General features: G+C 43.3%; 1 protein-coding gene across 2 annotated transcripts; it reads left to right on the forward strand.

Moving 5' to 3' along the window:
* Positions 1 to 27,814, forward strand: coa1 (cytochrome C oxidase assembly factor 1). Of its 2 annotated transcripts, none has more exons than XM_070974705.1 (5): positions 1 to 61; positions 4,426 to 4,533; positions 14,172 to 14,323; positions 14,760 to 14,836; positions 26,753 to 27,814. In XM_070974705.1, exons 2-5 carry the CDS (start codon positions 4,440 to 4,442, stop codon positions 26,841 to 26,843), a joined length of 414 nt encoding a protein of 137 aa, XP_070830806.1. In that variant the 5' UTR covers positions 1 to 61; positions 4,426 to 4,439; the 3' UTR covers positions 26,844 to 27,814. The 2 variants fall into 2 exon arrangements, with proteins under 2 accessions (XP_070830806.1, XP_070830807.1); XM_070974706.1 differs by having other exon boundaries at positions 46 to 106.

Genomic DNA, 27,814 nt, shown 5'->3' on the forward strand with positions numbered 1-27,814 from the left:
AGTCTGTGTGACGTTTACGGAAGTAAGCGGACCAGATTCGTCTTACCGGGTGTAAAACAAGGTGAGCATGTTTTCAGAATTTCTTTCAAGTGAGCAACAACGTACAGTCAGCGTTGGAAATGTAAACCTTACTTGAGAAAACGTGTGTCCTATGTTCAAGTGTAAACACAGCGCAGTCACATGGAGTTCAACTATGCGATACTGCTGTCAGGGTTACCAACTGCTCAGCCAGGCCCGGAGTGGCTAACCGGGACAATTCCCGGTGGGCCGGTCCGATGTTTGGGTCGTGAGGGCCGGCGTTCACTTTTTTCTTTTGGCCGGTGTTCAGTCATGTCGCTGGTTTGATCATGTATTCTGCTACCGCTGTCCCTGGGCCGCCTTCGCCCCCATTGGCAGCGTTTTTTTTTTGTTTTTTTTTGGTTTGTTTGTTTGTTTGTTTGTTTTTTGCAGACGCACCCTGACGTAACACGTCCGTTCACTCGGTCAGTGGTGTTTGAAAGATGGAAAATACGAAGAGCAAAGGTGGCGCGGAGAAGGCAAGAATTAAAAAGAGGAAAACTCTGGAAACAGACGCAGCCAAATGTGCTAAAATTGGCAACATTTTCAGTAAAACGAGCTCGCGATTGGAAACGACAAATGAGGATGATGAAACGGGCACGGCGAGATGTTAAACTTTGCCTGCAAACCACCGTTCAAGTTAAATAATTATCATGTCAATGAATTGTGCAGCGTCGTGGCATATAACATAACGTTATTTAAATTCTAATATGATGCGACGCCACATAACTGGGAAACTTTGTCTTGTAGCCCGTCAGAGTCAGAAGCAAGACCCAGCACCGAGCACCAGCCATGAGCCCACAAGTCCAGAGTGGGCAGGTAGGATTGCTGGTTGAGTGAATATTATTACAATTAATAGAATGAAGAGTATAGTGTAGACCTGCTCTATATGAAAAGTGCCCTGAGATGCTAGATGATTCAGCACTACTTTAATGAAACTGACCTGAATTGAACAGAGGGCTTTGTAAAAAGGGTGAGATTTGTGCTGAGAATTATGACCATTTTTAATATGTGATTTAGTGTTGGAAGCAGAGCCAGGAGCCAGTAGTGATGAGGGGATTGCTCCTGTCAGTATGGAAGGAGCAGGTGAGCTGTTGTAACAGAGTGTATGAACAAGCAAGCATTAGTTGCAATATAACCACTTTCTATGCCCAAACGAACACTTATTTGTACAGAATATAGATTCAGATATTGTTGAAAAAGATGTGTTGTAAAGAATAATGTTGAGGTTGTGCACTCATGTTGATATAAATCTACATTGTGAAGCAACCCTCACTTGCACTGAATTGGAAATATTTTAATAAAATACACTCAATTACAAGGCTTTACATAACAGTGCGCTGTTGTAGACTTAAAATGTATACATGATTTTAATAATAATCGGTCGTGATCTAAAGTGGGCCAGTCTGAGGCATGAAACTCCAGGGCTGAAAATGAGTCCCACTCCGGCCCTGTGCTCAGCTCATCTTTGTCTTGAGATTCTGATTTTTTTTTTTTTTTTTTTTTGTGGAGTGGATGATTTATGATGTGTGGCATATCCGCTGTAAATGCACAGCTTCATGCAAGTTTTGGTTTATGTATGTGTGTGTGCTCTTTAACTCTTAAATATACACACGTACACACACACACACACACACACACACACACACACACACACACACACACACACACTTACGCTCCTTGGTTTTGCTACACCTGATCTCGACAAAATGTAAAGATGCTGTAATTCAAATCATGGAAGTAATCTACACAAAACATTGCTTTTTTTCAGTCTTTTTGCATAAATGAAATAAATAAATGAGCACGTTTATGTTTTTGGTTAACGGTGAACTGAACGTGTCAGTTTGCAACCCCAGACTGTCAAAAATATCGACGGTGGTCTCTGTGACGTCACCTGCAGGTTACTGATAAGTGAGAGCTCAGTGACAGTGGCTCCACCCTTTGCCATTTTAGCTGTTTAAAACTGTCAGACAAATGTAGTGCCTTTAAAAACTACAATATTTGCTTCTGAGCTGTAGTGGCGTAGAAGTGTAAAGTTGCATAAAATGGAAATAGTTAAATAACAGTACAAATACCTTGAAATTGTAATTAAGTACAGTATTTGAGTAAATATACTTACACTCCACTACTGACAAGGGCATGTAGGAGATCTGCAGCCTTTGCAGCTAATTTAAAAAAAAAATTGCTCAATTGGATTTAGGTTAGAGGAACATGAAGGCCAGTCAATGGCATCAATGCCTTCATCATCCAGGAACTACCTACACACTCTGGGCACATGAGGAGGGGCATTGTCTTGCAGCAGAAGGAACCCAGGGCCCACTCCACCAGCGTAAGGTCTGGCAATCCCTCTGAGAATTTCATCCCGGTACCTATCAGCATTCAGGGTACCATTGGCTATGACATGGAGTTCTGTGCAACCCCTCAAGGATATGCCAGACCATCACTGACCCACTGCCAAACCGGTCATGCTGGATGATGTTACAGGCAGCATAACATTCACGTTCACCACAGTGTCTCCAGACTCCAGTGAAGAGAGCAGGGCACCAGTGGCAGACCTGCCAATTCTGGTGTTCTCTGATGAATGCCAATCGAGCTGCATAGTGCTGAGTTGTGAGCACAGGTCCCACTAGAAGACGTCTGGCCCTCATGCCACCCTCATTGAGTCTGTTCCTGACAGTCATTTTGTAGGACTCCTGCTGCTGGGTTGATGACCTTCTACAGCCATGGCCAGCTCTCCTTGTGTAATGGCTGGTCCCCTGGTATCTCCTTCATGCTCTTGAGACTGTGCTGGGAGACACAGCAAACCTTCTTGCGACTGCATGTATTGATGTCACCTTGGAGGAGCTGGACTTTATACTTTATACATTACACTGTGATGATTAAGTGAGCAGTGTATAAAGGGGAAGTGGTTTGTGCCATGTCTTTATGCAAGAAGGCATCGCTCTTCTTTAGTATCTTTATCTATTTATTTCACATGTTCTCGTGTAACATTTAATTTTTTTCACATTTCTATTCTACTCTTTCACATGCACAATAATGATGACTCATAATAACCAAAACTTCTCAGTCAAAAGAAATAATAAAAGTGATTTAATCAATGTCAATCAAAACACAAATGCCTGCCTTGTATAACATAAATTGTATAAAAAGAAATGTAACAGTTCATTACTGCTTCTTCAAGACACACTGCACCCTTGGCAAAGAAGAATAACGTGCAATGTCAACCAACATGCCAAGCAATTTTGTATTTATGTTGGCAAAACTGATGAGTTATATTCATTAAAGAAAATTGCCTGTGAATATTCTCATTCATCCAGGTCATTGTAAGCTTCAGGGCATTTAATCATTCGCAACTGGACTTTGTCAGTTTGTCTTGGAAGACGTTTTGCCTCTCATCCGAGCAGGCTTCATCAGTTCATGCGCACCAGACTAGATAGGACAGCTCTAGTCTAATGAAATGGTGTTAGGTTCAAGTATTTATCCTCTGAGTGAGGCCAACCCCCAAAACCAAGGATGGTATCACTCTATTGTGAGGCAAACGATCCCCCATTAAGGCGGGGTAGGGTGCAACCCTTAGGTTCTGAAACTCATTATTGGCTGTGTTGTTTCACTGTTTGATTTTTCTGAAAATCACACTGAAAATTAAAAAGAATTTCACTATACGTTATGTTTTGTATGATTATGTGACAGTAAGCTTGATTTGATTTTAAATGATGCTGCACGGTGGTGCAGGAGGTAGTGCGCATGCCTCACAGCAAAAAGGTTGCCGGTTCCATCCCCGGGCAGGGCCTTTCTGTGTGAAGTTTGCATGTTCTTCCCGTGCATGCATGGGTTCTCTGCGGGTACTCCAGCTTCCTCCCACAGACCAAAAACATGCTCATTAGGTTAATTGGTGACTCTAAAATTGCCCCTAGGTGTGAGTGTGAATGGTTGTTTGTCTTGTGTGTTGCCCTGCGATTGACTGGCGACCGGTCCAGGGTGTACCCTGCCTCTCGCCCGTTGACAGCTGGGATAGGCTCCAGCCCCGCCCCCCCCCCAACCCCGAAAGGGATAGGCGGTATAGAAAATGGATGGATGGATGGATGATTTTAAATGGCCATCGCCTGTGTTGAGTATGGGTTAATGAAAAATACAAATGAGATATCATATAGTATATACCAAGTATATACAGTACCAAGTTTAATGCATATAATATATATGTATAAAGAACTACATTTCATTCTCAACTGCTAGAGAATTTATTTTCAGTTATTTTTTAAATGAGGACAATGTCATTACAGATGATTCGTAGTTCTCTGTCAGAAAAGTTCACGTATACATATTTCCACTAAACTGACCAGATCAGTGTCTGTCTGTGCTGTCTTACAGTGCAGTAAGCAAAGATGAGGGTTTCCACCGCTCAACTACAGCAGCTCACCATCTTCACCACTGTGCTGACCGGTGGAGGGATTGGCACCATGTACTACCTGCAGCAGAGTGAGTACAAATTATCTCTGTGGGTGTGTGTTTTATGTTAACTATCTCCAGGACTTCCACTTCAAATGGATTCACATAGTGTCCAAATGGTAAATGGACTGCATTATATAGTGCTTTTCTACCATCATCTTAATGCTTTACAGCTGGCCTCTCATTCACCCATACTCTTGCACACACAAACACATTCCGTGTGCTTTCCATTAAACCCACACATAGGACATTTCTGATTATTGAAAAATCCATAACCATTACTTAAAATGTGCAGGTCTCCAGTGGGCCGAACTACATGATTCAAACCTAAGCTATAGCGAGGCCTGAGGCACCAGCAAGTGGGTGACGATCTTGTTGGATAGAAAACATTATTTTCATTATGATATATAGGAAAGCTCATTTAATTCAACTTGCTTTCGCAAAGACCCTGACCAAGAAATGCAAGACAGAGTGGAAAGACTCTTTAGAAAGGCACAGGCAGAGGTGTAGTAAGTAGGCCACAATCATATGAGTCCCCTATTACAGCCTTTTTTGCCTTAAAATTATTGGATCCTTTTCAGTGTATGTTTGTCAGTGTCGAGAAATAGATATGTGACAATAGAATAAAATGTGCCCTGAGCTGTATGTGTTGCAGTCTTGCTTGATTGAAATGTAGTGCTGTCTGTGGTGCTGATACAGCTGTCACAATGTTGCTGTTTTAATGAATTTGTCTTGCAGTAATAAGATAAGATGAAATAAGATAAAACTTTATTGATCCCTTGCCAGGGAAATTAAGTCATAAAGTATTAGAGATAGGCAAAAGCAGTGGCATAGAAGGATCAAGATAAAAAAGGATACAGGACGAAAATCAGCTATGTATACATCGTTGATTTTTTATATATTACGTACAGATTGTTGAATGATCCCATTACTTGTTCCTTGGTCGGTTTTACTCCATTATTCCACGGGTGTTCTTTTATATTTCAAGGGTGGGTTTTTACTTTATTTTGTGGCCATTTGTCCACAAAACAAAGACAAAAAAAGGGCTTCTTAAAATATCCAAAAACTCAAGAAAAAATTCAAAATTGAAACTTTCAGAAGGCCATGGATGCACTGGGTTGGTTAGGTTTACACACACTAACAGAGAATTCAAGGCCAGGTTCCACGTTGTGTGTGTGTGTGTGTGTGTGTGTGTGTGTGTGTGTGTGTGTGTGTGGTAAAAACCCATTTCCCTCTCCCAGTACCAATCACCTGACTCCAACCTGGCCACCCCATTACCTGCTGTGCCTGACCCTGTGCCCCCTAGTGGTGATACAAACAACAGCAACAACAAAAAATATCTATAGAATAAACTAATGACAATAAACCAATGAAATAGCTCCTACACTCCGGCCCCTAATTGTACAAAATATAAACACAATTACACAAAATACATTTCAATGGAGCTATGAGTAAACATTCTTGTTAATGGGTCTTGTCTTCTTTAAAACTTCTATGAAGAAAGAAGTCCCTCAAGGTCACAAAGGTCTGTTTGCCTCCAACAGCAAACAGACCTTTGTGACAGGCCTTTCTAGTATACTGTTCTTTGTTTGGAGTTGCACAGTGCGCACAAGGCCTTTAGCGTCCGGTTTAGCCTCCAAAACTTTGTCCATCATCCAGGAGTTTCTGGGAGCTGTAGAGTCTGCAATGAGGACACTGTCCCCAGGAATGAGGTTTCTCCTTTCTTTGGACCATTTCTGTCTCTCTTGCATCATAGTCAAGTATTCAGAAATCCAACGCTTCTAAAAGAGGTCAGCTTAATACTGAACTTGCCTCCCTCTACTTCTGATGTAGATCATTTGGTTCAAAAAGTCCAGGTGGTAACACTGGTTGTCCTTTTAAGAGAAGGGTGTGATTAGGTGTTAAAGCCTCCAAGTCGTCTTTCATCAGAAACTTTAGTGATGGGTCTGCTGTTCAAAATAGCTTCCACCTCACACAAGACCGTTTGCAAGCCTTCATCATCAAGTGTTTGTTGGTGGAGAACAGAAGTGAGCACTCCCCTCACTGAGTGAATCAGGTCCTCCCATACACCACCATGATGAGATGCTGCTGGAGGATTAAAGGTCCAAGTCACTCCATCTTGTACAAGAGCACCTTGGATCTTGTTGTGATTCAAGTCGGCTTGAGCTTCCTTCATTTCTCTGTTGGCTCCAACAAAATTTGTGCCGTTATCAGATCTCAACTTGATACCTGTCCTCTTCTGCAAATAAATCTTCGAATGGCATTTATACAAGAGTCTGTATCCAGTGTGTATGCTACATCTAGATGCACAGCTCTACTGGTGAAGCAGGTGAAGATAATTCCATACCTCTTGAGAAAAGTTCTTCCTCTTTTGACGCTGATGGAACCAAATTAGTCTACCCCCACATTGGTAAACGGTGCTTCATCAGGTAAGACTCTCTCCTTTGGTAAGTTTGCCATCTTTTGCTCAACAACCTTTCCTCTATGACGTCTGCATGTGACACATTTGGATATGTCCTGCACTGGCAGACGTATGCTGTGAATTTCAGTTAAATATGGCCTGCATTGGCAGAGACACATGCTGTGAATTTCAGTTAAATATGGCCTGCATTGGCAGATGAATTTGTGTTGGTTTTTTTTTTTTTTTTTTTCAATTTAGATTGATTTGGCCTCTTATGTTTGTGCTGTTTACTGTGTGTATACAAGCTTGAAGGGAGGCTACTGCATCCATTCGTTTGTCTGTTCATTTGTTGTGTACGGATTCGTCCTGCATTTATTTCAATGTGCATTCATATGGCGTGTATTATATACAGACCTTTGAATGTGTATTTATTCTTGTGTTGTATAATATGCTTTGATTCTGTGCTTTCCATCTTGTAGAGTCACTGTGTGACTTCAGTTTTGAAAGGAACTGATGCTTTGATTTATCCTTATGCTTTGATGTGTAATTTTATTTATATTGGATGTGTATATATAGTCTATGGGAAACTGTCTATGTAATGATTACAACATCATCTAAAATCATCATTTATCTACAATGATTAAAATTAATGAAATTAATTAAAATTGAAATTAATGATGCTTAAGTTTTGTGTTAATGTTAAAATAATGACAGTGGATCTAGTTGAATATGATAATAATGTGTAGTGGGCAGTGGAATAATTATTGGTTTCCGTTTGTGATGACTGCTGACTGAGATAAGGGATGAGGTTAAATAGATCTTGGAACTTAGCCTGGTCTGGAGCAGGCTAGCTCCACAGAATAAGTCTCCATGGTAACTTATCCCATAACATATCCCACTTTCCACTATCCTGTTTTTGTGCAACTGGATCACGGATAAGTTGAGCCAGGATAATCAACATATCCCGGCTTAATCCCTTATCCTATTTTTGTGCAACGGGGCCCTGGTAACAGTTGACAATTCAGTGATGTTCCTTTGTATCCTGCTCCGCAGTCAAACACCACTCTCAACTTTCCTTTCCTGGGGTGATACACTCCGTGGTGTGGAATATACCAGACCTCTCCATCATTCTGGTCCAGCTCTTCTGCTGGAACAATCTCAGCATAGCCTTGATCGATTACATCACTGAGAAAGGATGTATATTCCTCTTTAAATTTTTCATTTTTTCCAAACTTCCTCTTCAGGCTCTTTAGGCACTGTTCTGCAATACAGCAGTTGTTTGGTAAGATGGAGTTTTCATGCCTGAAAGGTAAGTCAAGGGTGTAATGTCCTTCTTCCAGCGCTGCTGAGTTGTGAGCAGTATTCATGAACTTGATGTCTTCTCTTGACATTTCAGCCTGTTCCTCTGATGACCTCTCACTGAAATCGTGGTTATATTGATTAAACAGCATCTCTTCAATATTTGCAACAGAGATTTGATTGGTGGTTACAGCAGAACAGCCATTTTCTTTCGTGATGTCACTTCCACCACGAAGTGGACCATTAAGAACCCATCCTATTTTGGTTCTCACTGCATAGGGTCCGCCTCCCTGGCTGTTAACCAGTAGCCATGGTTCCATCACTTCAGAGGCATCACTTCCAATGAGCAAGTCGATGTCAGAGTCAATTTCATGGAGTTCATTATCCCTCAAATATGGCCATTGATCAACATCTTCCTGCTTGGAAATACTGAGCTTGGTCACAGGCATGCATTTTTGTGTAAAAACATCAGGCCATTCAATGAAATCATTCTTGTCCAATCCAGACACTGCCAAATCTGATATCACATGACTGTCCACAGTCTTTTCTTGATGCATCCATCCATCCATTGTCTATGCCCGACTATCCCTTTCGGGGTTGCAGGGGGCTGGAGCCTATCCCAGCTGTCATTGGGTGAGAGGTGGGGTACACCCTGGACCGGTCACCAGCCGATCGCAGGGCAACATATATATAGACATTCACGCTCACACTCACACCTAAGGAGGGTTAGAGTCACCAATTAACCTAATGAGCATGTTTTTGGTCTGTGGGAAGAAGCCGGGAAGAACATGCAAAGAACATGAACATGCCCCACCCGACCCGGGGATCGAACCGGCAACCTTTTTACTGTGAGGCACGCGCACCACCGTGCTGCACCACCGTGCTGCACCACCGTGCTGCACCACCGTGCTGCACCACCGTGCTGCACCACCGTGCTGCACCACCGTGCTGCACCACCGTGCTGCACCACCGTGCTGCACCACCGTGCTGCACCACCGTGCTGCACCACCGTGCTGCCCTCTTTTCTTGACCCATTGTTCTTAAAAGAATGTGAGTTCTTTGTCTGCTTACATTCAACCTTTGAGCCAGACTATTTGTGCAAAATGTGCCAGAGCTGCCGGGGTCCAAGAAGGCGTAGGTCTGCAACACCTTGTCACCCTTTTGACACTTGACACTATTCCGTCAGCGGTAATGACACCCGGTTACGGCTATCGGAGGTCACTAAAATTAATGTGGAATCGGTGTGTACATATGCAAAAATGATGTCGGACTCCGTAGTTTCCTCTGGACCCCTGCCAAATCTGACCGGTGATGATATGTTTAGCCACATGTCATCGTTCAATCGCTGGCTGTCGAGGTGGTGTCCAGCAAACGGTGTGGGCTTCATTGATAATTGGCAGACTTTCTGGTCTGATTACGAGAGACAGCACCCATCCCACTTTGGAGGGAGCAGCTCTCATCTCTAGAAATTTGACCGATTTCATTTATGAACTTAACCCCTGACAACTCAGAGTTGAGACCAGGAGGCAGAGCTGCAGTCCAACATGCTTCTCTGTGCCTCCATTAGAGCAGTTACCCACCCAACACTCCATAGAGACTGTGTCTGGCCCTCGACTACATAAACTAAGTAAACCAAAAGTACAGAGAAGAGGAGTTAAACATAAAAATCTAATTAAAACAACCACTGCAATAGTACAACAAGATAGGAGAATTAAATGTGGACTCCTTAACATCAGATCTCTGTCCTCTAAAGCTGTTTTAGTAAATGAGTTAATATCAGACCATAATATTGATTTATTTTGTCTGACTGAAACCTGGCTGTGTCCTGAAGAGTATGTGAGCCTAAATGAAGCCACTCCTCCAAGCCATATTAATACTCACATTCCTTGAGGCAACAGCAGAGGAGGTGGCGTTGCAGCCATTTTTGACTCAAGCCTTTTGATCAACCCTAAATGTAAACTCGACCATAACTCATTTGAAAGCCTTGTTCTCACTCTTTCTCATGAAAAATGGTGCACAGGGCAGCCAGTTTTATTTGTTATAGTATACCGCTCTCCTGGTCCTTACTCCGAATTTATAGGTGAGTTCTCAGAGTTTCTATCAGGTTTAGTCCTTAAAACAGATAAAGTAATTATTGTAGGTGACTTTGATGTACATGTCGACGTTGATAATGACAGCCTTAGCACTGCATCTATCTCAGTATTAGACTCAGTTGGCTTCCATCAGAATGTACATGAACCGACTCTTTCTCGTTCTGAGAATTCACAGAATCCTCTTTTCATAACTTTTGTATTCATATTACCAGACTACCAGCCAGTAGGCAAAAATTCTTATACCAGACTCCTGTCTGATAGTGCTGTAGCTAAATTTAAGGATATGATCCCATCAGTATTTAATTCAATGCCATGTCTCAATACAACAGAGGATTCCTATGCTAACATTAGTCCCTCCCAGATTGACTACCTGGTTGATAGTGCTACAGGTTCATTGCATGACACTTGACTCTATTGCTCCCCTAAAAAAGAAGATAATTAAACAGAGGAGGTTAGCTCCATGGTATACTCCTCAAACCCACAAATGAAAGCAAACTTCACAGAAAATAGAAAGGAAATGGCGTTCTACCAATTTGGAAGAATTTTGGTTCGCCTGGCAAGACAGTCTTAAAATATACAGGAAAGCCCTGCACAGTGCCAGGGCAGCCTATTACTCTGCACTAATAGAGGAAAATAAGAACAATCCCAGGTTTCTCTTCAGCACTGTAGCCAGGCTGACAGAGAGCCATAATTCTGTTGAACCATGTATTCCTTTAGCTCTGAACAGTAATGACTTCATGAGCTTCTTTAATGATACAATTCTAACTATTAGAGACAGAATTCATCGGCTTCTGCCGTCAACAGGCACTGTTTCGTCTTCAAACATAGAAACCGTAGAAACTACGGAAACTTACTCAGCCTGTCGCAGTTTTAGACGGTTTTACTCCTGTTGACCATCACCAACTAATTTCAAAAATTTCATCATCAAAATCATCAACCTGTATTTTACATCCCATCCCGACTAAGCTGTTTAAAGAAGTATTACCTTCAATTGACTCTTCAGTATTAGACATGATCAATCTGTCTTTAGCAACAGGCTACGTACCACAGTCCTTTAAAGTAGCTGTGATAAAACCGCTACTTAAAAAGCCTACTCTTGATCGAGGGGTTTTAGCCAACTACAGACCGATATCCAACCTTCCCTTTCTCTCAAAAACTCTTGAGAAAGCAGTTGCCAATCAGCTGTGCGACTTTCTAAACAATAATAGTTTATTTGAAGATTTAGAGTGCATCATAGCACAGAGACAGCACTGATCAAAGTTACAAATGACCTTCTAATTGCATCTGATAAAGAATTTGTCTCTGTGCTACTCTTATTGGATCTTAGTGCTGCATTTGACACCATTGACCATGGTATTCTATTGCAGAGACTGGAACTCTTCATTGGCATTAAGGGAACTGCGCTAAGCTTGTTTAAATCCTACTTGTCAGATCGCTCTCAGTTTGTACATGTTAATGACGACTCCTCTGTGCTCGATAAAGTCAGCTTTGGAGTTCCGCAGGGTTCTGCACTTGGACCAATTCTATTCACCTTATATATGCTTCCTTATCAGGAAGCACTTAATAAATTTTCATTGCTATGCAGATGATAGCCAACTGTATTTATCAATGAAGCCAGAAGAAACCAGTCAGTTAACAAGACTACAAGCCTGGATGACCTGCAATTTTCTGATGCTAAACTCGGACAAAACTGAAGTTATAGTAGTAGGCAACAAGCATCTTAGAAAGTCACTTTCTGATGACATAGCAGTTATGCACGGCATTGCTCTGGCCTCCAGCACCACTGTAAAGAATCTGGGAGTTATCTTTGACCAGGACATGTCCTTTCACTCCCATGTAAAACAAAATTCCAAGGACTGCCTTTTTTCACCTATGTAATATCGCAAAAATCAGGCATATTTTGTCTCAAAATGATGCAGAAAAACTAGTCCATGCATTCTTAACTTCCAGGCTGGATTATTGCAATTCCTTACTATCAGGCTGCCCAAATTCGTTGCTGAATATTCTCCAGTTGCTCCAGAATGCTGCAGCACATGTTCTGACAAAAACCAGGAAGAGAGATCATGTTTCTCCAATACTAGCCACTCGCACTGGCTCCGTGTAAAGTTTAGAATAGAATTTAAAATTCTCCTCCTTACTTACAAAGCCAGAAATGGCCAGGCACCTTCTTATCTTAAAGAGCTCATAGTACCTTATTACCCCACTCGAACACTGCGTTTCCAGAATGCAGGTCTACTTATGGTTCCTAAAGTCTCAAAAAGCAGAACAGGAGTCAGAGCATTTAGCTATCAAGCTCCTCTCCTGTGGAACCATCTTCGAGTCTTTGTCCGGGAGGCAGGCACTGTCTCTACATTTAAGAGTAGGCTTAAAACTTTCCTTTGATAAAGCTTATAGTTAGGGCTGGCTCAGGCTTGTCCTGGACCAGCCCCATAGTTATGCTGCTATAGGATTAGACTGTCGGGGGACCTCCAAAGATACACCGAGCTCCTCTGTCTTTCTCTCCCTCTCCATCTGCACGCTTTCATGTCCTACCACAGCGTGTTACTAACTTACGCCACATTTCCACTATCGTGGCTTGACTCGACTCGACTCTACCCGGTTGTTTTGTGTTTCCATTAGGGATAGTACCTGGTACCCGATACTATTTTTAGTACCTGCTCTGGCGAGGTTCCAAGCGAGCAGAAGCGATACTATATGCGTGACGTCAACAACCTGTCGGCCACTGATTGGCCAGAGAGTGTCGTCACGGGTCTGCGACGTCCAACACCGGAAAAACAATCCCGCCTCCTCCGTTGTAACGCCGGGCAACAGCAACTACTGACTTTATTCTTTATTCTCACTCGAGGGAAATGGCTGCTCGTAAAATATCACGTGGTCCGTCGACGAGGTCCAGGCTTTTCTGGGTTTGTGTGTGACAAAAAGCCACAAACCGAGCAGCAAATACAACATCGCCTCGATATCCTCCATTGTTTGTCGGCTCTGTTTGCATCGCGTACAAATTGACGTCATGGCAGTTTCGCGCAGCCGTGGTATGACGACCCCGCCTACGTTGAGGAGGTACTATGAAGTACTCAATTGTAATGGAAACTCAACCAAACCAAGTAGAGTAGAGTAGAACCGAGTTGAGTAGAGCTGGAACTGTGTAATGGAAATGCGCCATTAGCTCCTTCCCCGGAGTCTCTGTACTCTGTCGTCTCGCAGGTTCCCATGGACAATGGCTGAATCTGGATTGTGGATTGCAGCTGCGTCTCCTGCCTTGGCCCTGCCTGACATTCACTGCAGCTGCTACTACTGTTATTACATCCACTGTCACTGTTACTGTGTCTGTCTGTCTGTCTGTCTGTCTGTCTGTCTGTCTGTCTGTCTGTCTGTCTGTCTGTCTGTCTGTCTGTCTCTCTCTCTCTCTCTTGCTCTCCCTCTCTACCCCAAGCGGTCGAGGCAGATGGCCGCCCACCCAGAGCCTGGTTCTGCCTGAGGTTTCTGCCTGTTAAAAGGAAGTTTTTCCTCGCCACTGTCGTCAAGTGCTTACTCATGAGGGAATTGTTGGGTCTCTGTAGATAAAAGAGCTCGGCCTGTACCAGCTCTGTATGGAAAGTGTCCTGAGACAACTTTTGTTGTGATTTGGCGCTATACAAATAAAATTGAATTGAATTGAATATAGTTTTTATGACCCCAAATACCAGCTGACTATAGATTTCCACAGCTTAACTGCTGTCAACTATCACTTTTTGAATGGAAAGTTCAACTGTCAGTCACTCCAATTCATTACACTTCACCATTTCAACTGTTTTCAGCACTTTTACTAATTACGTACTATTTTGCAGCCCTCTTCAGTTATTGTCCGCTGTTTTGTACTTTGTCTGCTGTCCAATTAGAGAAATTCATTGAGTCAGATTACCATGGACTGGCTCTGCAAAAGTTGGAAGCATGTCCTGCTGCCATGGAAAGCTTGGGGGCCCCACCTTTAAAAGTCCACAACATCCATCTAACTGACAGAAACAACTGTATAACTCAGCACACGGCACAGGTACTGTGTTTTAGAAAGTCTTCAAAATTTGTTATTCTGTGTTTGACAGGAGCTTTAATCAGACTGTGTTAATGGCCAACAAGGAGGCAGATACAAAGTTAAAGGTATTTATTGTAAAATACTGGAGGAAGATGGTAAGAGAGGAATAATGGAGCTGGGAGCAGAGAGCCATGGATTGGGCTTCAGCAGGGCAGGCAGCAGCCGTGGAACCATGGCCAAAATGAGTGAGTGACATCAGGTTAATCAGGCACTGAAGTTGACATCCTTAGGCCAGGTCTAACAAACTGTCTTTATGAAACATTTGCCACTCCACTGACTGGCTGGCTGGGGTATGGGATTCATATGACTGGCAGCTGTACCACACAATCATGTTGTGAAGAGCTGTGATGTCTGTTTACATTTGAGCAGAGTAATTTGAATTTGCATTGTGTTGCAGCTAAAGATCCCTGTGACTGGGTCAAAAACTGGTGGCTACCTGTATACTTCTTCAGCTAGAGACCCTAATACCAAGAGGTGAGTACATTCAATGTAAATGAAATGATGCTGACAGTTTTATTACATTTATTGTGAAATGGCAATGCGCTATGCCACCTGAAAGCAGCAGGACATATGCTGAGTAATCTGCAGCCTCTGATTTGAGAAGTGTTGTGCCAGAGTGAAGTTCCGTTAGACAGTGGTCCACTGTGTTCATCTTCATTCATCCACTAATGACACAGACTGCTACAGAATGACTCCACACACCTCCACACACATAAGACTGGTTGGTTACAACAGGTACTCTACAGATGTAGCGGCCTCGAAATTTCCTTAATCTCGTGCTGGGGCCCTGGCGGGTCTGTGACCGGTCCCTGCTCTGCAGTAGGCAGGTTCGTGACTGTAATGAGATCCCCCGCGATGACGTCATCGGCGCGGCGCCAACTCGTAACGCCCCTAAGCTCCATTTGCGGAAACTACCTGCACTCGCTCGATCAGTCCACCAGGAGGAGCAGTCATTATAATTGGTTACCGTGTCAGCTTTGCTGAGTCGTTCATTAGATCTGCACATAGCCTCCACTGCTGTAAGAAAAAGTGCTTGTCTAGTAGAGCACCCTGTGCAGTTTTTTAAATATAATTATGCTTAATCATCCACTTTATTGTAGTGCTCATTCACAAACTTCTTGGATCTGCTCATCTGCCCATCCTGCCTTTTCCTCCACATCTCTCTCCACCTTTGGAGAGGCTCCCAGCGCATCTCCGCGTGCCGAGTGATTTGTGTCCAGAAAATTAATCATGAATAACAGAAGTTGTGCGTCGCGTTTTCTAGCATTCTGAACTGCTAAACAGTTAAATGTTTAATACTCTGCCTGATTCGCGGAGCCACTCTGCTTTTCAGTTGGTGGGTTTCCTGTTTGTAGCGCATTTTAGATTTGCGGGTCGCTATTTGATGGGGTTACCAGCAATACGTCCTGTATGTGTGTGTACAGTATATTACTGGACGGACAGAAATCATTTACAGTGCGCTGAAGAGGGAGCGACGGGAGTATGAAATGCCAATTTCAGCCTGTGATCTGTTAATGTCTGACTGAACAGCCTCATGGAAGTGATATTTTACAGTTCTACATATTTTAATCTAACGAAATTCGTTAAAACAAGTCACTTGGTGCTTTCAAAGTCATGTCATTGAGCTGAAAGGTTCCAGATTTCGTTCGCCTTCACAGGCGGCTGCGGAGCGCCGCAGACGGCTCGCACTGCGCACTGCGATGTTCATCATCATAGGCTTAATATATTGTAGTTAATTATCACTGATCTTTTTCATCGCTCTGTCTGTGTGACTGTCTGTGTCCTCCTCTCTGTGTCTCCGTCTCTTTTTTCAGACTGTTCACGCAATGAATATAAACAGTAACTATTGAAAAAAAGTTATAGTCGCGGGTAAACATAGTACTCAGAAGCACACCAAGAATGCATTTTTTTACGTCAGGCGTTGTGCACGCGTGTTTGATATTAATATTGTGCCGCTGCACCTCAAATAAATGTTTTTTTGGGAAACGGAAATGTTCAACATGACTTCATCGTGTTAGACCAGGCAGACAGGTTCTTACTACAACATCAACTCTCCCTCCGCAGCCAGCGAGCCTCATCCCCCGCACGGACACCTACATTCAATCATGAATAATCCTAATGGGCCAATCAGACCAATGAAAAAAAACAATGTTGTGGGGCATAAAGGGCCAATGGGCCGATGTAGATGGGCCAATCTACTTGTTTTTATTGGCCAATCAGTTAACACACACACATGAAAACGTCCAAAACAGTGAAATCAGTATCATGAGTATTTCTCAGATGATGATTTCTGTATCTATCTAATCCGTGGCATGCAATATTTCACCCCGATTTTGGATAAAGTATAAATCCAATTGTTTCATTGTTTCATATTTTGAAGTACTTCCACACAAAGCTGGTGGCAGACAGCACGTTATGCACGTAAATAAATAAATATAAAGGCGACTAGTAAATTGACATTAGACATTGAAAAGTTTGTGATCCTTCTCTAGGCTGTGATATTTTGTTGATTTTTCATAATTTCCGGAGTAAAAAATGCATTCTTGATGTGCTTCTGAGTACAAAGAAGATGCACATGATTTAAAACGCTTCACACTTAGACATCAGAAGCAAACACAGTTTTGTATCACAGAAGTTTACATTTCGGCTGTCGTGGCCAAATCTCTTGTTAACTTATTAAGCTCTTCCGCACAGTGTGACATCTATTTTAATTATTAGAGAGCTGCTCTAATGGCCACTGATAGACAGTCCATCCTATTCTATAAACTGTTGGTGGTTTGTGAACTTCACTGCATTTGTGCATTTGAAGCGATTAACTCCCGGCACATTTCAGAGCTGAGTAAACCTGTAGTTTCACTGACACATCGTGCATCATCACCACAGGCGTCATGATGTTCTCCTGTCTGTCACTCTGTCAGGCATGTGTAGTGTCGAGCCGGCCGCGTTGTTGGCTGAAAAGTCATTATTTGCATTACAGTGTATCCTTTGTTCTAACTCAATGGATGGTTGCCAGCCAAACAGGCTCCCAGCCCCCACTGTTCCACAGACTAGCTATGGCCAGTAAAATAGGTGGAGGGCTGAGGGGAGCACGTACCTCCAGTAATTAAAAATCAATTTGTGCCACAGATATTAATATTGTGTTGCTGGCTACTTTATAGACTTCACTAAATGTTTCCATTACACTTAATTACATTTATGGATAAGCCAACTTTCCCACCTCCCTCATGCATCAAAATGTATATTATCAGTCCGACCAGGAAATCTTGCGATCGCAAAAATTAGCACATATTCAACCAATACTAATATGACTGTCTGCTGGCCGCTTCCTTGTCTATTTTGCCGAGAGCCGCGCGCCTGTTGCGGAAAACATAGGCAGCCCTGGAATCTCCAGATGACGCGCTCTGCTCCTGCAGCTCTGTCTCTGTTCCAGCGCATGTAAAGTAAAATTAGGTCATCATTTTTGTTGATAATTATCAAAAGCTAACTCTATGTAAACAGATGGAGCCTGTTTATTCTTAAAGTCACAGGCTGTTTTGTAAAGCTACATCACTTTTATGACTCAGGAATGATTTTGTAACTTTTTTTTTTTTTCGAAGTTATGTTTTGGGCTTTTTGGCCTTTAGTGTATAGGACAGCTGAGGAGCAGCCATAAAAGTGGTTCAGGAGAGGGAAGATGACATGCAGCAGAGGGCTGAAAGACGGAATCGAACCCGTAGCCGCTGCAGAGAGCTTAATGCGTGGGGCGGACGCTCTACCAACTGCGCCAGATCTCCGCCACATGATTTCGTAACTTTGAGCTGATACTTCTCATTCTCAAGTTAAAACTGTTTTTTTTTTTGTTTTTTTTTTTTAAGATGGGAACTGAATCTTTTCGACTGGTTCTGTAATGTGAAGTATGGTTATTATCATATAGGAAGTGATTATATACAACTTTTTTTACACGAGTTTGGTTTTTTTTGATCGCAGCAATCACAAAAAAATTCATACAGTATATTGTAAGAGAAAAACTTAGGAATTTCCTGTTTGCAAATCGAAAATATGCATTAAAACAGGCTGATGGAAACACACATTTATGACTTTTTTAAGACTTTGTGCGAGAAATATTTTTCTAAGTTGATTTAAATAATCAACGTAAAATAGTTGAGTAACTGTGACTGCCTAACTACAAATAAGCCTACTAAAGCAGATGAATGTAGTGGAGTAAAAATCTTTGCCCTTGAGATGTGTTCCTGTGAGGGACACGCCATCTCCTGGTGACACCCTGCAATTGAATGAAGAGGCGTGTTTATAGTGGATTCTGGGCACACCCCCAAGAGGAGGGGGGGACTGGTAGCTGGCTGGCAGCCGGCTGGGAGCCGGCTGGGAGCTGGATGGCCTCTGGCTTGGAGGGGAATTTCGAGGCTGCTGCATCTGTACCTGTTTATGAGAGAGACATTGGGTGTTACAGGGGGTCTCTAATCCTGTGCATTACTGCCTCCCTTCCAACCTTTAACGAAAATGGTGCTTCATAGTATATTCTTGAAATACAATATGATGCTAGTGTTATTGTATCACATCTGTGGAAAATCCCCCGAGCCCTGTCTCTCTCTACCTGTTTCCCTCTACCTGAATTGGAAATCCTCCACCACTCCTACCTGCCTTCCCCTTTCTGGATGGGTGGAGCCCAGAGGCTATATAACAGCCAGGCCACATGCAGACCTCCTTTTCCCTCGGGAGAACAAAGGAGCATGTGGATGCCTCAGCCTTCCTTTGAGCTGTTTGACTGAGTACATGATTTATGAAACCAGATCAAACAACCTCATAATAAAAGATTCAAGTGGAACTTCCTGTACGTGCTCATCTGTCCTAACCGACATCCCATTGAGATGAATTAAGTCCGTAAACCAGAGCATACCAGTCCTAAATATATGACAAATATTCTACAACATCAATTACAACATAATGTAACCATTATATTACAGACCAGTGGTTCATTTGTTTCAAAGCTCAGAGACAAGTGATTTTGGCCTAGAAATAACTACACCCTGTGATCTACATGCAACTTTAATGCTACTGTATGAACGTGAGGTGAATATGAGATTAAGGGGATGTGTGCAAGGTTGACCACACTCACTAAGCAACTCACTCAGCAAATGGCAGCCATTCAACAACAGCTATCTGCTCTGACCGCAATCCAGTCTCAAGGCCAACATGATTCATGTGCTCCCAGACCCAGTCATGCTATGAAGCCCCATAGTAAACCAAAGACTGCCGGTGCTGCTGCGAATCCAAAGCCTGGTTTCTGTTTCTGTTTCTGTTACGGTGAGGATGGGCATATCAAGCCTCAATGCGACAATCCACCTAACTCTGCTCTGGTTATTGCAAAGAGAAAACAATTCAATGACAAGAAACAAAGATGGCAACAACAGTCTCCAAGTGCTAAACAGTTAAACTAGACTCAGTTCCTGTTGAGGGACAAACAGGAACTGCGCTGGACCCATCCTGTCCTGCACTGTCGAAAAGAATTGTTCAGTGTACAGAGTTGCAGCATCCCAGACCCAGGGCAATAGCCAAACTGCCCAGAGAACTGGTGGGATCTCGCTGTACAGCAGAAGTCACAATAACAGGCCACAATTGTCGGTGCCTGTTGGACACTGGGTCACAGGTGACTATTGTACCCTTATCATTTTTCAACCGCCACCTTCACGATCAACCAATCCACTCACTTTAGGATCTGCTGCAAATTGAGGGGGCTGCAGGCCAATCTGTCCCTTACCTGGGATATATTGATTTGTCAGTGACATTCCCCAAAGACTTTCTGGGCCGAGACATTGAGGTTTCTACTCTGGCACTTGTGGTCCCTGATTCCAGCCCTGACTCTTCATCAACTGTGCTGATTGGCATGAATACGCTTGATCCTCTGTATGAGCAATACATATGTAATGGATCTTTAGCATTTCAGCCAAGCACTCAAGGTTACAGAGCCATATTAAAGACACTGCAGCTGGCGCATCACCAGTGAAACACTGGTAACGTTGGAGTAGTGAAACTCTTAAACAAAGTCCCAGTGCGAGTTCCGGCCAGCGGCACTCTGGTCATCGAAGGCACAGCTAGAACCTCCTCTTCAGCAGCCAGCCAGTCCGTCTTACTTCACCATCCGGTGTCAGCCCTGCCTGGGGGGGTTGTGCGTCAGCAGCTGTTTAACCTCAGTCCCGGCTCATGCACCCTATAAAGTTCCAGTGATTGTAACAACAAGTCAGAGCAAGATGCTTATATTCCACCTTTAAGTGCAATTGCAGAGCTTGAGACCTACCACTGCATCCTGTCTCAGCATTATGTGACCGATCTTCCAGCCAATCAACTGTCTTCCAACTTGAATCTGAATTTTGGCGATTCTCCCATAACACCAGAGTGGAAGGAACAAGTCACTGAGAAGCTTAACGCGATATCTGAGGTATTCTCCCACCATGACCTTGACTTTGGATGCACCAACCAAGTCAAACACTCTTCATGATGAGACCCCGTTTAAACAACGTGCCCGCCCTATCCATCCACAAGATATTGAAGCTGTACGCAGACATCTTCGCGAGCTTCTGGATGCTGGTGTCATCAAGGAGTCAACATCTCCATTTTTATTCCCTATTGTGGTCATCAGGAAGAAAAATGGTGATGTAAGGTTGTGTATTGACTATCACAAGCTCAATCTCCAGACTATAAAGGATGCGTATGCCCTGCCGAACTTGGAAGAGTCTTTTACTGTCCTTACTGGTTCAAGATGGTTTTCTGTACTTGACTTGAAGTCAGGATACTATCAGATCGAAATGGATGAGGCAGACAAACCCAAGACTGCTTTTGTTACTCCTTTAGGCTTCTGGGAGTTTAACAGGATGCCTCAAGGGGTCACTAACACACCAAACACATTTCAGCAGTTGATGGAGCGATGCATGGGGGACCTCCATCTCAAAGAAGTGCTGGTGTTTCTTGACGATCTGATCATATTCTCAAACACTCTGGAAGAGCATGAGAGAAGACTCCTGCGAGTACTGAACCGGCTGAAGCAGTATGGCTTAAAGCAGGCATGTCCAAACTATTCCACAAAGGGCCGAGTGGCTGAAGGTTTTCTTTCCAACCAAGCAGCAGCACACCAGACTTGACTCATTTCATCAGCTGATCTCAGCCTTCAGACAGCTGATTGGTCAGACTGCATACTCTTGATTAGTTGGAGGAAAAACCTGCAGCCACACGGCCCTTTGTGGAATAGTTTGGACATGCCTGGGTTAAAGCTTTCCCCAGAAAAATGTAAATTCTTCCAGACTTCGGTCCGTTACCTGGGGCACATCGTGTCAGAGAGCAGTGTTGAAATAGATCCTGAAAAGATTGCCACCACCAAATCCTGGCCAACTCCCACATACTTAAAACAACTGAGGTCTTTTCTGGGGTTCGTGGGGTACTACCATCACTTTATTAAAGACTATGCTGTTATCGCTAAACCTCTCAATGGCCTGCAGCTTAAACCAGCCTTTTGGCGAGCGATGGAGTCAAGGTTGCAAACAAGCCTTCGAGACCCTCATTGAGAAACTTTCATCTGCACCAGTCCTCAGGTTTGCTGATCCTGCTCTTCCTTACATCTTACACACAGATGCAAGTGCAACTGGGGTAGGTGCTGCCTTGTATCAAGAACAGGACAGGAAGCTTCGGGTGATAGCTTTTGCCAGCCGTGGTCTTTCTCAGAGCGAGAGCAGATATCCAGCCCACAAACTAGTATTTCTAGCACTCAGAGTATCACTGAAAAGTTTCAGGACTATCTGTATGGAGCTGAGTTCACTGTAGTGACAGACAGCAACCCCCTGACCTATGTCCTGACCACAGCCAAGCTGGATGCTACTGGTCATCGTTGGTTGGCTGCTCTTTCCATGTTCTCCTTTAAGCTGCTCTACCGAGCCAGAAAGCACAATTATGATGCAGACGCGCTCTCCCGGCGACCTCAGGCAACCTCCACTGAAGAGTCACCCAAAGATCATGAGCTTATTCACCAGTTTGTGTCCCACCATCTTGCAGACGCTGATGTCATTGCTCCTGACATTGTTGATGCAATCTGCCAGAGTCAGCTGGTTAAAGCCTCTCAGCCAATTGATTCTGGTCAGGTTTGCATGACCCTGATTGAGTCACTTTCCCTCCAAGCCGATGCTGTTCCAGAAAGTTACATCTCTGAAGATCACTTATCTGTTGTTCCAGTGCTGTCTCACTCCAGCCTGAAAGAAAAACAGAGAGCAGACCCGAGCATCCGAGAACTGATTCATCAGATGGAGAATGGAGAAAAGGTCCCACCAACAGCTAGGGGGGAACTGCCCCCCTCCCCCTCTTGTTGCAAGAATGGACAAGATGAAATAGATGGTGTCCTGTACCGCAAGCAGCACAACAATGCAACCGTGTCATACCAACTTGTCCTCCCTGATGAACTCCGCCCTTTTGTACTCAAGAATCTTCACGATGATGTGGGCCACCTTGGAATCAATTGCACCCTTGACCTTGTTTGTGCACGGTTCTACTGGTCTAGGATGGCTGTGGACGTAGAGCAAAAGATCAGGACCTGTGGCTGCTGTGTGAGAAGGAAAACCCTTCCTGAGAGGAGCTCACCACTTGTCAATATCATCCCCTCGAGTTACTCTACATGGATTTCTTGAGCATCAAACATGACTCAAGTAATGCCAGAGACATTCTTTTTCTAACAGATCACTTTACCAAGTTCGCTGTGGCCCTTCCAACACCAAACCAGAAGGAAAAAAACTGTGGCAAAGTGTTTATGGGACAATTTTATTGTCTATTATGGCATCCCTGAACATATCCACACTGATCAGGGAACAGATTTTGAGTCCAAATTGATCAAAGAGTTGTGTGAGGTCGCAGGAATCCAATAGAGTCGCACCACACCGTATCATCCCAGAGGCAATCCTGTGGTGCGATTTAACCGGACGCTTTTGAACATGCTTGGTACACTTGAAGCGGAGCAAAAGTCAAAATGGAAGGACTATGTGAAACCACTAGTTCATGCATATAACTGTACCGAGATTGACGTCACTGGTTATGCACCTTATGAATTAATGTTTGGCCAAACACCCCGTCTTCCTGTTGACATGGTTTTTGGTCTACCACTGCAGGGAACAAAGCACAAGAGTCATTTACAGTATGTTCAAGGGTTGAGGTCACGCCTGGAAGAAAGTTTCAAAATAGCCTCAGAGAACACTCTTAAATCAGCAGAACGAAACAAAACACGTTTCGACCAGAGAATCATACCAGCAGCATTGGAAGTGGGTGATCGAGGAATGTGCGTCTCAGTGGAAAGCATAAACTGTCTCATAAGTGGGAACAGGACATCTTTGTGGTGGTTAGCAGAGCTGGTGAGCTCCCAGTCTATCAAGTGAAGCCTGAGAACAAAGATATACCTGTTCGCATGCTCCATAGAGACCTCCTTCTTCCCTGTGGTTTCCTTCCGTCCAAGGAAGACCATGAAGCACCCTGTGGAAAAAGTCATTTCAAGTCGTTCAGAATTGGTGAGTCTGCCTGTCTGTCGTTAGTGTTAGCATTAGCAATCGTCAATGCACTTATATGGATTGGCTACAGTACACCTAGCTTTTAAATGCTAAGGCTGGCTTTTGAATCCCTAATAATGGGTGTTATGAGATTAATGTGCCACTGCAGCACAATTACAGGATGTTTATTTTGATTTATGAATGAATTATTTTGTGAATGGTTGACATGTTAATTATGAAATGATGATTGACAGTAAGTTGGGAAGATTTGTCATGATTTATGAACTGAATTGATAATGTGTTTAAGCCAAATGCACTTTGAAACTTAAGAATTGAATTATTGAATTATGTATTAATCATTGTGTACACTGAATATAACTAGTTGATGAAATGTTTATTGAGATATAGTCCTTCTTGCATTATACCAGCCAGGGTTCCTGTAAGGACACAGAATCGAAATGATGGCGAGCTAAGACATTGTCTTCGAGCCGAGCAATCCCAGTTACGAGCCTCTCCGGGTCTGGTAGGAGGCTCTGGCAGCCTTGGTTCCCCCTCACCTTCTTTTACACCAACACCCATGCACGCACTCGCACTTTAAGGCATTTAGCCTATGGACAAATAACAACCTGGACTCTGCATTTGCAGTGTACATGCTGGACAGATCTCTGTGCATCTCATTCTCTATGAACCTTGTGCTGTGTGTTACTCTATTGGGTGTGGACCTACTGCCATATTAGTGAAACTGGACTGGGTTGAGGTTGATTTTTGAATGTTGTTGATGTGTTTGAACTGTGAAGTGCACTTGATTACTTAGGTTAATTCACTCTGCAGATTGTAAATATTAGGTTTTCACTGTATATATTGTCACAAGTTAATATATGGTACCAACTGCATCTGCAGTACTGTTTGTGTGTTTTATTGTACCACTAGCTCTAGGAACCGAACCTGCCTTCTGTAGACCTAGTCCCAACTGCTAGCTTGATGCTAATATCTTTGAAGCCATAATTTAGCCTGTGTACTTGTCACATTAGTGATGCTCTTTGGACTAACCAATGCACTGACAGTGTTTCAGGCCCTGGTAAATGAAGTCCTCAGAGACATGCTAAACTGTTATGTATTCGTCTACCTCACATATGTCAAACTCAAGGCCCGCGATGGAATTATCTTTGGCCCGCAGTATAATATCTAAATATTATTAGAGCTGGCCTGCCGGTATATTGCATGCACCACTAGTACTACAAGTCCACTGCCAGTGTGTTGGCACGTCAATCAAAGGCCTGTGAGACCAAGTCCCTGCCTCACTCGTTCACCAGCAGCCTGATGGAGCTTTGTGGTCAACTTTCAGCTACCCTCTCCCCGAAAAATGGCTAAACAGACAGTGGACTTTGAAAATAGGGGTTTTCAAGGCAGGTGGGAGGCAGAGTATGTGTTCGTGGATATGAAGGACAAAGCTGTTTGTCTTCTGTGCTGAGACAGTGTGGCTGTCATGAAAGAATATAATGTAAGAAGACACTATGAAACGAAACACTGTGACAGGTAAATTACTCTGGAAAAGCTGCAACTGATTTTTCTTGTATTCAATGTTTAATGTTACATATACATGTAACATTAAATACATAAAAAATGGTCTTATAGGCTGTGTTAGTTCCAGGTTCAAGTATCTGGCTTAGACTAGTGCACATCAGAGAGCAGTACACTCAGGTTTAATATATGTTGACTTTTTGCACTCTTTGGGCATTTTTGGTTTTTGTTTGAAGGAAATTATTTTTTTGGCTGTTGTTGGCCTGTAGGAAAATATTTTCATTTGAAATTACTATGGGAAGCTGCAGATAAAGCCATAAGAAATGAATGCAACTGATTTTTCATTTATTTAATGATGAATGTTGTTTTATAGGCAGTAACTTATAGGCTGTGTTAGTTCCAGGTTCAGTATGTGCAATATGGTCATTTCAATCAGTTTTCAATAAACATTGAACCAGTCCGGCACTCGACTTGGAACAATTTTTTTGGCCCACTGTGTATTTGAGTTTGACACCCCTGGTCTACCTCAACAACACCCTGATCCTGTCCTGGTCCCGAGAAGAGCACATCCACCAAGTCCAGACCATCCTGCAGCGCCTCCCAGAGAACTCGCTCTTTGTCTAGACATAGAAATTTTAGTTCAATGTCCCCTCCATCTCCTTCCTGGGATACATCATGGCCAAGGACAGCATCCAGATGGACCCGGCAGAGGTCTCTGCCATTGCCTCCTGGCCTGTCCCCAAGACCCGCAAACAGTTACAGGTGTTCGGCAACTTCTAGAGATGTTTCATATGGAACTACAGCTCTGTGACTGCTCCTCTCATGAACCTCACGTCCTCCAAGGTAGCCTTCCAGTGGAACCCTGCCACCTTGTGTCATCAATAAGGGTCCCACTTACTCAGTACGCCACCTGCTACACTCACAGTGTTGAAGTTATGGTCTCCAATACATGGTCGACTGGGAGGGTTACGGACTGGAGGAGAGATCTTGGGTCTCCGCTCGTCACATCCTCGACCATGGACTCATCACTGTTTCCACCAGCAGCACCCGCATCACTGTCACACCACCTCGAGACTCTTTGGATGAAGAGGAACCACTCGGCAAAGGGGATGGTTCCAGCTCTGAACAGAGCCCCCCACACCCCCCACACCGCCTTCCTTGTTATACCCATTAAATATACCTCCTTATCCAATACAATCAGTGTTAGACAAAACTCAAGATGTATGACACGAAAACATCTACCAGACTCAACTCCTCCTATTTATGTTATACTTGAAGGTGGAAGTTAGTCACATTGTCAATTAAGCATTACCAGTTCTTGTGTGCCCCACTCCTGATCTATGTTTGTCCCTCTCTGCAGTTGGAGTCTGAAGCATGCAGTTCTGCAGATCCGGGAAGGACAGACCATCGACCTGCTGAATCATCCTTCACCGGTTGCAGCCCAAACCTAGGCAACAGAGCACACAAAAGGCCTGTCCATTTACTCACAAGAACAATGAAAGTGGAAGATGTCCTGTTCTAACAGGTGCTGAGTAGAGGTCTACTTAACCCAAATATATGGAGGTATATTATACCAAATGGCAAATCTTCAACTCTGAGTGTCGCTGGGCTTCCAACAGACTGCTCTGGATTGTTGTATTGTGTCTCTGAGATTGGTTTTGATTAAATGATATAATATAATGCTGTTAATTATTTCCTAATTTTCCTGTTACCATCTGGGTTTTTTTACTTTTGAAGATCCATTCTCCACCAGAACACCCAGAACACAGATTCCTGTTTCGTGGTTGGGATTCAGTATGTGTTTGTCATTAAAAATCCCTCCCCAAATGCAACAGTGTGAACAGATGGGACTGGTCAAGTCTGAATGTGTTAATTAAATAGGACAGAGGTATCAACTGCCAAAAATAGCTGAATACCAATCCATCAATCAGAATAGACAGCGTTTCTCAATTCCTGTCCTCAGGCCCCACCGCCCTGCATGTTTTAGACAGTTCGGCCCGAGAACGGGAATTGAGAAACACTGGAATAGAGGAACAAAGTTATTGTAGGTTTAATCAACTAATCAAACTGTGTTTAATTTCTATCAAGTGGCCTCAACATCCTCAGTCATTGAGAGAGGAACAGAGAGACATGTAAAAGTTCTATTGAAAGAAGACATCAGCATTCAAAAACTAAAGGTCTTAACAGTTAATAATTAAACATGACAGAGGTCCAACTGGCACAAATAGCTTAACATCAATCCTCCAATCAGAACAGAGAAAGGGAGTGAAAGAGAAATTTTAAAAACAGCTCAATATTTTAAACAGCATAAAAGGTGGAATAAAAGATCAGTAGAAGCATATATAGCCTTGTGTGCGCATGAGCAAGAGATTATTTCTTTAATTTCAAAACCATATATATGTTAATACAATTATGGTATTTT

Source organism: Chaetodon trifascialis, chromosome 11, assembly GCF_039877785.1.
Source record: "Chaetodon trifascialis isolate fChaTrf1 chromosome 11, fChaTrf1.hap1, whole genome shotgun sequence".
Lineage (NCBI taxonomy): Eukaryota > Metazoa > Chordata > Actinopteri > Chaetodontiformes > Chaetodontidae > Chaetodon > Chaetodon trifascialis.

Coding starts and splice junctions, on each gene's coding strand:
- coa1 (XM_070974705.1), top strand. CDS start 4,440: ATGAGGGTTTCCACCGCTCAACTACAGCAGCTCACCATCTTCACCACT. Junction 4,534..14,171: donor CATGTACTACCTGCAGCAGA/GTGAGTACAAAT, acceptor CTGTCCAATTAG/AGAAATTCATTGAGTCAGAT. Junction 14,837..26,752: donor AGAGACCCTAATACCAAGAG/GTGAGTACATTC, acceptor CCCTCTCTGCAG/TTGGAGTCTGAAGCATGCAG.